The 13,612-nt window shown below is 45.9% G+C and overlaps 1 protein-coding gene across 4 annotated transcripts in view; it reads left to right on the top strand.

Annotated features, from left to right (window-relative positions):
* The window catches only part of WHRN (whirlin), a 57,033-nt gene that overhangs the window by 35,493 nt on the left and 7,928 nt on the right, over positions 1 to 13,612 (top strand). For all 4 annotated transcript variants that reach the window (XM_087914483.1, XM_087914484.1, XM_087914486.1 and 1 more), the window contains 4 exons: positions 1,184 to 1,220; positions 7,196 to 7,408; positions 8,385 to 8,594; positions 11,303 to 11,335. In XM_087914483.1, coding sequence (XP_087770609.1) covers positions 1,184 to 1,220; positions 7,196 to 7,408; positions 8,385 to 8,594; positions 11,303 to 11,335 — 493 coding nt within the window. The remainder of the gene's footprint in view (positions 1 to 1,183; positions 1,221 to 7,195; positions 7,409 to 8,384; positions 8,595 to 11,302; positions 11,336 to 13,612) is intronic.

A 13,612-nucleotide genomic window follows, 5' to 3' on the forward strand; every position in this document is an offset into this window, starting at 1 on the left:
ATAAGTATGGGAGATGCCTATGATGTATTTTCACTCTTCTTATGAATAGAAATTGATGAGTTCAAATCAGGAGGGACCAGGGCATGATAACGATGATATACTGGTGCACGGTTGATATTACCTGGTTAAAGAAACATCTGCAATAAAACCACCAAGCTCAGAGAGCACCAATTATAATCTCCATAAACCCAACACTAAAATATTAGCCCAATGTTTGAATCCTCCAGAAGGACAGTAATTTCCCCTTATATAAGGAATAATCTTACATAAATATATAGTGGGTTTACATTTGGGGTAATGGATACATCTGCAAAAGGGACAAACCAACTAGATAAGATTGCTCCATCCAGCCCGTATGTACGAAGTTCTTAAATATATATTTAAGACCACACCTTAAATATATGTAAGACCACACTGCATCCAGTTTTGGTCACCACACTATAAAAATGACTCTAGAAAAAGTGCAGAGAAGAGCAACCAGGATGATTAGGGGACCGGAGGCTAAAACATACAATGAACAGTTGCAGGAACTGGGAATGTCTAGTCTAGGGAAGAGAAGGACCAAGGGAAACAGGATAGCAGTCTTCCAATATTTGAGGGGCTGCCCCAGAGAGGAGGAAGGGGTCAAGCTATTTTGCATGGTACCTGAAATCCAGACAAGGAATAATGGATGGAAACTGATCAAGGAGTGATTCAACCTGGAAATAAGGAGAAATTTTCTGACAGTGAGAACAGTCAACCGATGGAATAGAAATTGCCTTCAGAAGTTGTGGGAGCTTCATCCCTGGAGGCTTTCAAGGGGAAACTGGACTGCCACCTGTCAGAAATGGGGTAGGGTCTCCTGCTTGGGTGGGGGGGCTGGATTAGATGACCTACAAGGTCGCTTCCAACTCTTGTTAATCTGTAATATCTGTTGGACCACTCTGAGATACAGAAGGCCAAAACTTGACATGACCCCGATCTTCTGATAGTCCTGATGCACATCTGACCTTCCACGTTGGTCAACCTTCAGCCTTCAGCCATTTGTCTGTAATGGTATCAGGGTCTCCTTGAGCAGGGGGGTTGGACTAGAAGACCTCCAAGGACCTTTCCGTTATTCTGTAACATCACCCAATGGCTAAGATCTCCGTCTATCTTCCTTCCCAACCTTCTTTTTGGTGATAACAGCTGTCTTTCATTGCAGGGCCTCTGACGATCCCATAGGGGAGATGACAACAAAGGTAAGGTGGAGATTTTGAAGTGAGTGTCCTATTCCGTCCAAATTATCTAGAAAGGCCGTATTACCATCATTATTCTCATCCTCTCTATTGAGAATAACACTTCTGTAGTGTTGTGGAAATCCGTTGTTTAGCAGAGCGGTGGCGCAGGGGGTGGGTGGAAAAACTGTCCTTGCGTCTAGTTGTTCTGACATGCACTGCCCTATGGCGTCGTTTTGAGGGGAGCAGTTGAAATAAGATATGTCCAAGATGAGAGGGGGGGTCTGTAGAAATTTTCACAGCCCTATTTCTGGCTCGGTGCTTTGGCCCGCCAGCTGGCAACAAAGCTGGCAACAAAACCGGACAGTGAGGAGGTTGGGGAGGAACGTGGGCCAGTCCTGGAGTCTGGGGAAGGCTCTAACGGGGACTCTGCATCAGAGATGGGGCCAGGGCCGTCCGACAGTTATCAGCTGCCTTCAGAGCCGGAGATCACTGGGGCAGAAGAACAGCTGGAGCCTGTTCCCGATGTGCGCATGCACAGAGCTGCCGGGAGAAGGGAACAGCTTAAGGAACAAGGGTCAACTCAGGAGTAAAGCCACAGGTGGACGGTGAATGTCCCCTCCTGTAGGGAATAAAAGAGGAGCGAAGGGGGAGTGGTGTTTGCAGGAGACAATTAGTTCAACTCATTAGGGTGAAGAGCTGTTCCTGACTTCTTGCCCAAGTAATTGCTGCTACAGCGTGGCGTTTGGAAGCTATCAGCCTGGCAACTCCCCAAGCCTGATAAAGGTCTGTAGTTGTGAGCTCTCTTGAAAGGCTGTTTGCTGGGACTTTGCTGGAGAGGAATTCCCTTTAACCCTCGTCTTATCAGGACGAGGAATCGGCTTCAAGATTTTGGGAAGCCTGCCTACTGTAGGTCAGAACACTCGTGCAGTAAGACAGATCTTCCATGGAAACTGTTGTTATTCACGGTGAATTCTCCAAATAAAAAATGGGAACGGAGAAAACTGTTTTCCGTTGAGTCGTGTCTTTCGTTCCACTAAGCCTTCGCAAGGTCTCATTTGGTTGGCATGGCAGCATCTTTATTTATTGGCAAGGTCTTTTTTTTTTTAACCCTCCCTCCCTGGTCCTACCTGACAATGAAATATTTTGAGCCTCAGATCTCCTGGAGAAGAGCAGGCAGGATTCATCACCTCTGAGCCATGGCCCTTCGGGTCTGCCAATCAGAAAGACGTTTCTTAATTGCCTTTGTTGTTGTTGTGTTGTGGTTTCTTATTCTTCATGCCTCAACTAGACTCGGGCTGCTGTTTTATCCCAGAGCCCATCCCTTCTCCAAGATTAGCTTAAAGGGAAACAATTGGAGAAGGGCTCTGTTGCTTTCCTTGCATGCGTATTGTATAACAATTATGATCCCTAAAAGCTAAGGAGACTCAGTGGATCTCTTACTCCTTTAGGCAGGATAGTAAGCTAAGTTGATTTGTGTTTCTACTTCTTTCCCTCTTGGATTGCTAGTGATGGATAGAACTTTGTCAAGACTGAGTGTTTTTTTCCGGTGGAAACCAGTGTAAATGTCATGCCTCCGTGGAGTCTGACTCCAAGGAGGAAGAGACGAACAGCTGACAGGGAGCGGGAGAGTGGCTCCATTGGCTATGGACGAAACCGGGGAAGGGTAAAGTGCTGCTGGGCAGAGCAGGGAAGAGGTAGAACAAGGGAGAGGGAGTTCAGAGGAAGACCCAGGCCTACCCCTTCTTCATCCTAGGGCTCGCAGGGAGGAATGGAGAAGGGAGCAACGTGGGTTACGTGGCTTATGAGGGAGGAGAGGGCCCTGATTCCCTTTACAAGGCACACTTGGGGAGGGAGTTTAAAGGAGAGGCAGTTGCAAGCTGCGTTTGCTGGGAACAAATGTTGAGTTTATCTAAATGTTGGCTGCTGTTGCTTGCATTCCTGTAATCCTCCCAACTGGTTTGATTTACTGCCAAGTTGCTTCACTTCTGGAACTGTTTCTTATGCCCTGCCAGATTTATTGTTTTATCTTGCTTTGTTGGATTTATAGTTTAAAGTTTTCTGTTTACAAAGTTTTGGACTACAATATCTGCAGCCAAAGGCTGTTGCAGGTTCCTGGGAGAGTTTTTCTCCAAACCGGAATGTAACAGGAACATTGGGGGCAAAGTTGGAGCTAATAAAGGAACCCCTACTTATTTTCTGGCTGGGTTGTCTTTGTGCCACGCCCTGGATCGTCACACATACCCTTTCTGGGATTCGAACTTTTTGAAAATGGACACCTGCTGAAGTTGCAGCGATGGCTTCTGTAGATGCAAAGATTTACGAGAGTCTTTCCGTGGTGCTCCCTTGGAGCTGGTTAGCCTTCATTTCCTGCAGAGCAAAAAGTTGCACGATAAGCAGTTTGAATTTTTGGGAAGGCAAAGGGGAAGTAATAAAACACGATAACCGCTCTGGAAATGATAGAAGAGAATATTTGTAGCTCGGGGTTGAATGGTGACGTCCCCTCCCTTCCAGCACTGAGGGTGTTACTTAGTTTGGTAATGAGTCATCTACAAGAAGCTCAGAGAGTATCAAAGACAGGTATCCCTCGGCTTACGACCACAATCAAGCCCAAAATTTATGTTTCTAAGCAAGACATTTGCCCCATTTTACAACATTTCTTGCTCCGGTTGTTAAGTGAAATCACTGCAGTTGCTAAATTAGTGACCTGGTTATTAAGGGAATCAGAAAGTCACAAAAGGGGAACCCCATGGGATACTGCAACTGTCATAAATATGAGCCAGTGGCCAAGCATCTGAATTTTGATTCAGGGGGATGCTGCAATGGTTGTAACTGTGAAAAATGAGCATAAGTCACTTTTTCCAGTGTCATTGTAACTTTGAATGGTCATTAAAGGAACTGTCATGCCCCTGTTGGAGACTAACTCTGAGGGAGAGATGGAACAGCTGACAGGGGGTGGGAGTGGGGCTCCGGAGGTTGTGGAGGAAACTGGGGAAGGGCACAGGCCCGATGGCCACTCAGAGGAAGACCCAGGCCCACCCACTCTTCACCTTAGGGCACGCAGGAAGCACGCGGACAAGAATCTAGTCAAAGAAAGGCCAGCACTAAATTGGTGCTAGATAAGAGTTAAAGGGATTTAGGACCCACTTGTGGGAATGCAAGGATTCCAGGCTGATTCCTCTCTTGACTCTTTCCCCCAGGCTATGCTGCTTCTCCTACAACAGCATCACAGATGTATCTTGTTTAGAGGCACAAACAGATTAGTTGCAATTACAGCGTTATCAACTATCCCCATTCTGACTCCAGAAAGCCAATTATTATTCAGTACTCAAGGAGATGCCAGGTTGAGGTTTCTTCCCTTAAGGGTCCTTCAGGATTTTGAGAACTCTCCAAACTAGGGATAAGAGAGCAAAAATTTCAGGAATAAGCCCTAAAGAGGCGAACAGCAGAAATTCAGGTCCAAATTCAGAACCAATTTAGGACAGTTGATTCCCAAATACGAATCTGCTCTCGACACTAGGTGACGCATTGGGAGCTGCAGTGCGTAGGAAAGTGGCGCCCAGAGGAGAAGAACTAAACTATACAACTCAGCAGGGTCACGACTGGGAAGAAGAAAAGTTGGTTTCCTGGGAGTATGAAATGGCTTTTTTTATTGTGGTTCCAACGGAGCAGCATTTTACGGCTTGCTTGCTTCCCACAAAATTTCAAAGGACCCTGGAAGATTCCCCCGATATCTTCATCCCTTTTGATTGCCGGTTGCAGAAGGAGAGAGGAGAACGGAGGGAGGAGGAGGAAGAGGAGAAGAATGAAAGAATAGAGGAGGAAGAAGGGGGAGAATAGAAGAATAATAGTGGCAGAGGGGGAGGAAAATGAAGAATAGAGGAAACGGAGAAGGAAGCGGAGGAGGAGAGTGGAGGAAGAAGAGAATAATGGAGGAAGAATAGAGGAGGAGAAGGGGGAGAATAGAAGAATAATAGAGGCGGGGGAAATGAAGAATAGAGGAAAAGGAGGAGGAAGAGGAGGAGAATGGAGGAAGGAGAAGGAGGAAGAGGAGAAGAAGAAGGAAGGAAGAATAGAGGAGGAGGAAGGGGGGGAATAGAATAATAGAGGCCGAGGGGGAGGAAAAGGAGGAGGAAGAGAATGGAGGAAGAAGAGAAGAAAAGGAGGTAGAGAATGGAGGAAGGAGAAGGAGGAAGAGGAGAAAAAGAATGGAGGAAGAATAGAGGAGGAAGGGGGAAAATAGAAGAATAATAGAGGCAGAGTGGGAGGAAAATGAAGAATAGAGGAAAAGGAAAAGGACGAGGAGGTGGAGAATGGAGGAAGAAGAGGAGGAAGAGGAGAAAAATGAACAATAGAGGAGGAGGAGAAGAACAAAGAATAGAGGAGGAGGGGAAGCTCTCTAACTTCTATTTACAAGCACCCCGTGGCATTCACTCGGTCCCTTTGAATGCTGGGTGAAGGTAACCACAGACAGACCCAGCAAGTCCTTCTTAATGGTCTCATGGCCAATCCTGATTATCCCGCAGGCTGAGAAGCTGCAGGCGGGCAGGAGCTTCACCCTCCACCGAGCAATCAGCCGGATTTTGAAATAAGGGCTACTTTCCAATCAAGGCTTCCAACGTAGCGGGCTTCTTCTCAGCAGGCTCCCCTGCGGTTCAGGGCCATCCAACTCCCACCGCCTGGTCCTTTTTCAAATCCAGGTTTCTTTTGTGCTGGAGAAATTACTGCAAAGGAAGAACGCCAAGGTGTCAAGGTTAAAGCTGAAGGTGTGCCCATCAGCATTCATGAGCCTTAGCAGGTAACGAGACAGCCGAGCGTTTGCAACACAGCTGAAATGCAAGGAAAGGAAAACAATAACCTGGTGCTACCTTGAATACATATTCAGCCTCCAGATGTTTCTTCAGCTCCATTCCCCATAGCCCCAGATAGCTTGGCCTGGGAGGAGAGGCCTTGCCCATTCAGCAGCATCTGGAAAACTGCTGCATTTCTGCTCTCTCTTTCCATTGGCTGAAGGCCGATTGGGAATTTCGACTGAATCTTACATTCTGATTTCTAGAGGCATAACTTTGGGCCGACAATGCCTGGAATTCTTCTATTTGCTAGCCTTCTCGGTTTTCTGTAGACGGTCGCCCTATGTGGGCGACCTTGTGAGATGGAAAGTTGTGTTTGGGCATGCGTGGACACACACACACACACACACACACACACACCTTAAAGTACAATCGTCACTGCTAGAAACTTGGTTTTTGTAACGCAGTGTCAGGCGCGAAGAATCAGGACCGTTTGTAAGGTTGCAGCACAGATTTATTCAAGCTATACCCAGGATTCTGGTCGACTACAGTTCGACACTAAATTGGTGCCAGATAAGGATCAGCGGAATTCAAGGAAGGGTTGGACATGCTTGTGGGAATGCAAGGATTCTAAACTGATGACGTGCTTAACTCCGCCTCCCTTAATTGCCTTCTTTTCTCCTACACACAGAATACTAAACCTCTTAATTAGAAGAACCCAAGGCACTTAGGTATTTTGCCTACAGCAGACTTCAAGTGGAATCCATAATGTCTCTAATTAGAAGGCAACAATTATCAAGAGATCTACGTAAAACAAAAACAAAAAAAACATTTCTAGCTAAATGGACAAGGACGTGTGTGTGGCCCAAGCAGTGTTTAAGAAAACCACTCACATTCATGTGCCGTAAAACAAGAAGCCGATATTTTAGTCTAAAGGAAGCTTTTCTGCTTAATGCCTGCAATAATGTTATTCTTCAAATATATTGCTTTGGTGAATGTCATTCTGAAAATACGAGCACTTATAAATCCCTTAAATTTATCATATTCCTCTTGTTATAATTGTGTGCTTCATCATCTATTAGCCAGCCTCCTTTCTCTTGTCAGTATGTATTATGAGGACTGCTTGCAAAGAATGTTCATTAATTAATAGGCTACGGTTTGGGTAATCCTAATTAATTCTCCAAAGCTGCTCTGTTGCTTTCTTCCTAGCCATCCTTCTATAAAGGTCTTACAGGATCTCAAGTAACGTTGAGTAGCTTGGTGAACCAAAGCCGAGTGATGCTGGAGGAACACGCACGCCACCTCCTGAATGAACCCGAGAGGACCACCATGGCTTACTACCTGGATGAATATAAGGAGAAGAACATCTCGATTGATTCCCTCATCATGGCTCTCTTTGAACTGCTCAACACCCATGCCAAGGTTAGTGTGGTGGAACGGAGTCTGGATTCCCCAGGAGAGAAAGGAGGGGCTGCTTCCCAGAGGGCAAAGAGGCAGAGGAGACTGGAATGTCTGGTAGGCAGGAAAAGGGTTATGTGGGTCCCTCCTCCCTAGCAGTTCACAGAGTGGACTATAGTTTATGCAGGTAGCTACTTTAGTCTGGCAAGATTCTGTCTGTAGGTGAACTGCAATAAAGAAACCGCTAAGAAGCATCTTCCTGTGTCGCTCTTGGTTCTTAGTCTGGCAAGATTCTGTCTGTAGGTGAACGGCAATAAAGAAACTGTCAGCTCTCTTTGAACTGCTCAACACCCATGCCAAGGTTAGTGTGGTGGAAAGTAATCTGGAGTCCCAGGAGGGAGGGAGGGGCTGCTTCCCAGAGGGCAAAAGAGGCAGCACCACACTAATTTCAGATATGGAATCAGAGATCAGATGCTCTCTGAGTTTGGTGGTTTTCTTGCAGACATTTCATTACCCAACTAGGTAACCTCATCCGTGCTAGAAGAGAGTCAGGTTTGCTCTTATTTTTCTTATTACCACAACTCCCTTCTAGCCCGGATGAGGTTACCTAGTGTGGGTAATGAAACGTCCTCAAGGAAACCACCAAACTCAGAGAGCACCAAGGACCCCTCACAGCCGTGATTATAGATATATGATAGAGTTGGAAGGTCAACCTAGTCCAAACCCCGCCTCCCACTGCTGCCCTAAAAGGAGACCCTACCCCATTTCTGACAGATGGAAGTCCAATTTCTTTTGGAAAGATTCCAGGGATGAAGCTCCCACAACTTCCAAAGGCAACTTCAGTTCCATCGGTTGATTGTCCTCACTGTCAGAAAATACCTCCTTATTTCTAGGCTGAATCAATGTAGATAGACGTACGCAATGTGTGCATGGCGTCCTTCCATCCGGTACGGTTTCAAACCACCTCCACCCCTCCCATTTCCCTGTCTTGTCTCTGCAGTTCTCCCTCCTGTCGGAGGTCAGAGGGGTGATAGCTCCACAAGACCTGGACCATTTTGACAACTTGGTTCTTAAGAGGGAAATAGAATTTATGAAGGCCCGGCAGCCTTCCGGGACAGGAACCGACTGTTACTCTACTACAACCTCTTACAGCGATTCTGCCTCGTGTACCGAAAGCCATTTTACATCCACCACGGCTAGTTCAGCTCGGGTAGGTATGGTTGTCTCAGGCTCGGCTCTCCAATTTTGGCCCACTGTGTCCCTGTTCCCCTTACACCGCTAGTCCTCGACTACAGAGGTGGTCTTCAGCAGGTTCTGACCAGTTCTGGAGAACTGGTAGCGGAAATTTTGAATAGTTTGGAGAACTAGCCAATACCACCTCTGACTGGCCCCGCCAACCCCATCTCTTCTCAGCCTCCCATTGAGTCCCCGTTGATTGGCTGGGTCTCCTTTGGTTGCCCTGCAGAGGAGAACGGAGCTGGAAAGCAGGCTAGTGGGGTGAGGAGGGAAGGGGGATTTTGCAATATCCTTCCCCTGCCACGCCCACCAAACCATACCCACCAAGCCTCACCCACAGAACTGGTAGTAAAAAAATTTGAATCCCACCACTGCTCGACTTCCAATGGTTCGTTTAGTGACCAGTCCAAGTTACAACGGCACTGGGGGAAAAAAGTTTAACATTTTTTTCTGAAGAAAGAATTTTTAGAGAGCAGAAGCCACATAGAAAAAAGATATAGTTTATCTTCCCCTGGCCAGCCACTTCTTTCCCACATTCCAAGGTTTTTCTTCCAATTACAGAAAGAAAGAAAGAAAAAAAACCCCACATTTGAGAACAGCCTAGGGTAAAAGCCCCCGGGAGAAGGAATTATAAAAGGGGGAAATCGATTCTTTCCAGGAAATCAAGAAGACACCTGGATCTTCTGCCAGCAGAGTCTTGTCTTCCCTCCCATCCAAAGGAAGTTAGCATAATCGCCTTTTTTTAAATGTGCTGCAGCCCTGAGGGCCATGAAATCAATTTGCTGGTAATAAAAACACCTTTCATCAAAGCCTCATTAGCAGGCTCCGGGAGAGAGAGGCTGTTTGACAGAGCAGGTTGCGGAATGCCTGAACTCCTGAAAGCCACAGCAAAGAGGTTGAGTATTCGAGGCAGCCGTGAAGGGAGTCCTTTTAATAGCAATGCCCACGTTTCCTTGAAAATAAGACCCTGTCTTATATTTTTCCCCACCAAAAAAAAAAAAGGCACCAGGTCTTATTCTGGGGGGATGTCATCTACTGACTAACCTCACTTGGTTGTGTCACCCCTGGCCTCCTTTATGGTGTGAGAGGCCTTCAGGAACATATTCTTCTGCAGCCGGCAAGGTTTTCCTGAAGACCTCTGCAGCCGATAAGAGAACTCTGGATCGATCCAGAGCTTTAGTATCAGCTCCAGAGGCCTTCAGGAAAGCCTTGCCAGCTGCAGAAGAAATGGGCCGGCAAGGCAGGTGTCGGGGTGTGCGAGGCCTGGCTACAACAGTCCAAAGGTAAGTAGTAGGGCAGTTCCACCACCCCCATCCCCATCTCCACCCCAGCTTAATTTTTACCTGTCCACTCTGGAGTGGGCAAGATCATAATTAGGGCTTATTTTGGGGGTAGGGCTTATATTGGGCACACATGTAAAAATCAAGCTAGGGCTTGCTTTCAGGGTAGGTCGTATTTTGGGGGGAAACAGGGTAGTTTTCTCTGCAGAGGCATCCTTGATACGTTTCTCCATCCTGTCTTTCCGCCAAGCAGTTTCTCTCTTGCAAAACAAGCAAGAGCCCGATCGATCGGCTAAAACAAACTGAAATACAATCACTCTCTTTCTTGTTGACAGCTGACCCAGCCGTGTAAAACCAACTCGAACAGTTTGAAAACCTGTGGCTGTTTAAGTCAAAGGTGGTTAGTGACAGGGGGAGGGCAATAGAGGAGAGGAGAGAAAGGGACAGGAGAGGAAGGGAAGGAGGGAGGGAGGGAGGGAGGGAGGGAGGGAGGGAGGGAGGAAGGAAGGGAGGGAGGGAGGGAGGGAGGAGGAGGAAAGGAGAAATGAGAGAGGAAGGAAGGGCAGAGGAGAGGAGAAGGAAGGAAGGAAGAAGGAAAGGCAGAGGAGAGGGGAGGAAAGGGGAAGGAAGGAAGGGATTCTCATAGTGAATGAGAGAGGAGGGAGGGAGGAAAGAAGGAAGGAGGACATGAGGTGAGTTGAGAGTAGAGGAGGAAAGAGAGGAGAGGAGAGAAGAGTTTTATTTGGCCAAGTCTGATTATACACACAAGGGATTTGTCTCCGGTCCAGAAGCACTCGTGTACATACAAAAAACAACAACATCACCACCACCACCATCATAACAACAACAACAACAATAATACCAATAAAAGGGGGGAGTAAAGAAGATGATAAGAAGGATAACAACAATACTACAGCCACATAACATGGATAAATAGACATAAAACACTACTGTGAAGATTAGCTGTTCAGCAGAGCAATGGTGGAAAACTGCTTCCGTGTCTGGTTGTTTTGGCGTGTAATTACGGCACTGTCCCAAGGGGAGGAGTTGAAACAGTTTATGTCCAGGGTGTGAGGGGCCTGTAGATATTTTTTCAGCCCACCTTCTGACCTGTGCAATATATGGGGTTTTCACTGGAAGGAAAGGCTTTCTCCAGAGAAAGCTCGGCCAATTTCCAATCCAATAAATACAGACCTGTCACATTTCAGCGTTCAACTTCTCCCTCCGGAACCCATTTTGAAAGTCAATCTACTTTCATCAGAGGGTGATGAGGGGAGGAAAAGGACATTGCTCTGCCTGGGTTTTGCTTAGATTGCATTTTCACTTTTTTAAGCTTCTAACCTATTTCTTCCTCTCCACCTATTGCACGCTGTGTCCACGTCAATTCAACCCACGTGGTCAGGAGAGACTCTTGTGGCTGATTGATTTGATGGAGGTAAGCAATTCTGGAGGGGATTTTTTTTTCTGTGTAGAGTGTGTGTGTGTGTTGTCAGACAGGAAATGGAAAAATTGAGTTGGGAAATCGAGAAAGAGGACTTGGGAGCCATCGTGGTCCTAGTTGAAATTGGGATTGACTAAAGGACAGGAACACAGAACAAGAAGCAATGGACGGAAACCAATCAAGAAGAAATCCAACCTAGAACTAAGGAGAAATTAGACAGTGAAAGCAATTAACCAGTGAAACGACTTTGCCTCCAGAAGCTGTGTGCGCTCCATCACTGGAGGTTTTCAAGAAAAGGTTGGACATGCATTTCTCCAGGATGGTGTAAGGTCTCCTGCCTTGGGCAAGGGGTTGGATTAGAAGGCCTCCAAGGTGCCTTCAAACTCTGTTAAAGGCTTCTTGAGAACTCTACCATTTGGATGGATCTTTGGAGAAGACTCTGATGTTAGGTGGAAAGAGAAGAAGAGAATGACCACCAGCAAGATGGGGTGGACTTAAGGGTGAGAAATTGTGGAAGGGTCCAATGGAAGACTTGAAAGACCAAACTGGAGACAGATCCTGCTGGAGAAAAATCTATCCTTGTGGCTGCTAAGGGTCAACACTGACTTAGTAGCATATAATCAATGCATCAGATCAATCCATCCATCAGTGCAAAGATCAGCTCCTTTGAGAAGTCCAGAGGTGGAAGGAAGGAGAAGAAGATGACAATAAGCAGGGAGGTAGATGGCCAGGCAGTGATGGTGAAATGGTCATTAGAAGATCAGAAGGACCTGGCTGGGAATGGATCTCCCTGAAGAAGATCGGTGTGGCTATTAAGAATGGACTTTGTGACGCATAATCTATCGATCCATAACAAATGGAAGAAGTTGGTAAATTGGGACTTTGACTTCTGGATGATGACAAGCAGAGGTCTCCAACCTTGGCCACTTTAAGACTTGTGGATTTTGGGATCTGGCTGAGGAACTCTGGGAGTTGAAGTCCACAAGTCTTAAAGTGGCCAAGGCTGGAGACCCCTGATGACAACCACGGTTTAAAACAGGGAAGCTGTGCCTAAATTATGAACGTGACTGAATTTCCTCTCTCCCTAAAATGCACTTAAAGCATTTAAGCATTGTTTAATTTTTAATTTTGTTTCATTATGCCGCGGAATTTCATTAAGGAGAAATGCGCCATTGGATGCATTCATCTATCTGGAACTTCAAAATTGATTGATTTTTAAAAAAAAAAAAAACAGGAGAGATAGAAAAAAACGGAAGAGATTCCTGCAGATGGCTTCCAATTTTGAGGGCCAATATTTTCCTACTATGTTTTGTTTTTCCTAGGTTCTCCTTGAGCGAACGGTACTGTTTTACCAAATTTCATTCAAGCTCACTGTTTTTGCTACTGATGGTTGATCCTTGCCTGGTGGGAAAAAAAAAAATCTTTCCGTTTCGCTTCTTGCTCTCCAAGTCTTGTCAAACAGGAACTGTTAGGCCAACCTTGTTCCTTTCACCTTCCTCTTAAGGATTTCTCCAATCGCTGTCATGTTTTATTAGCAGGGGGTTAATTGTGCTTTGTACTAATTGAAAACGGCTCGGAAGCATTGCTTCCCAAATTGGCCTTAAAACAGAGCCAGCCACAACGGGAGGAGGGGAAGTGGGAGGGTGGTTTCTTGGATTTGGGGGAAACCTGTGATCGACTGCCCCCTTGCGCATCGAGTAGAGGTTGGTGGCGACTTAGGCGAAGCCAGGCGAGGAGATTTGAGTTAGAAGAAAGGACTTTGAAAGGAGAAGACAAGATGTGTGAGGAGGAGGGATGTGACAGTTGCCTTCATTATGAAACGGCCAGAGTGATAAGAGAAACGAGAGAGAAAGAGAAGGAACTGATTGAGAGGGTTAGTAAGAGATGGATCAATGGAAGGATGAAGATATAGAGGTATAATAGAAGAATAGATGATTAGACAGGAATGGAGCATAGGTAGATGATAAATAATAAATGATAAATAGATGGATAGATAGATCAATGGATGGATGGATGGATGGATAGATAGATAGATAGATAGATAGATAGATAGATAGATAGATAGATAGATAGATAGATAGATAGATAGACAGACAGACAGACAGATAAATAATAAATATTGGAGAGAAATAGAGATGATAGATGGATAAATGATGGATGGATGGATGGATGGATAGATAGATAGATAGATAGATAGATAGATAGATAGATAGATAGATATTGGAGAGATAGAGATGATAGATGGATAAATGATGGATAGATAGGTAGATA

This window comes from Pseudonaja textilis, chromosome 17 (genome assembly GCF_049901715.1).
Source record: "Pseudonaja textilis isolate UNSWEBS1 chromosome 17, rPseTex1.2, whole genome shotgun sequence".
Lineage (NCBI taxonomy): Eukaryota > Metazoa > Chordata > Lepidosauria > Squamata > Elapidae > Pseudonaja > Pseudonaja textilis.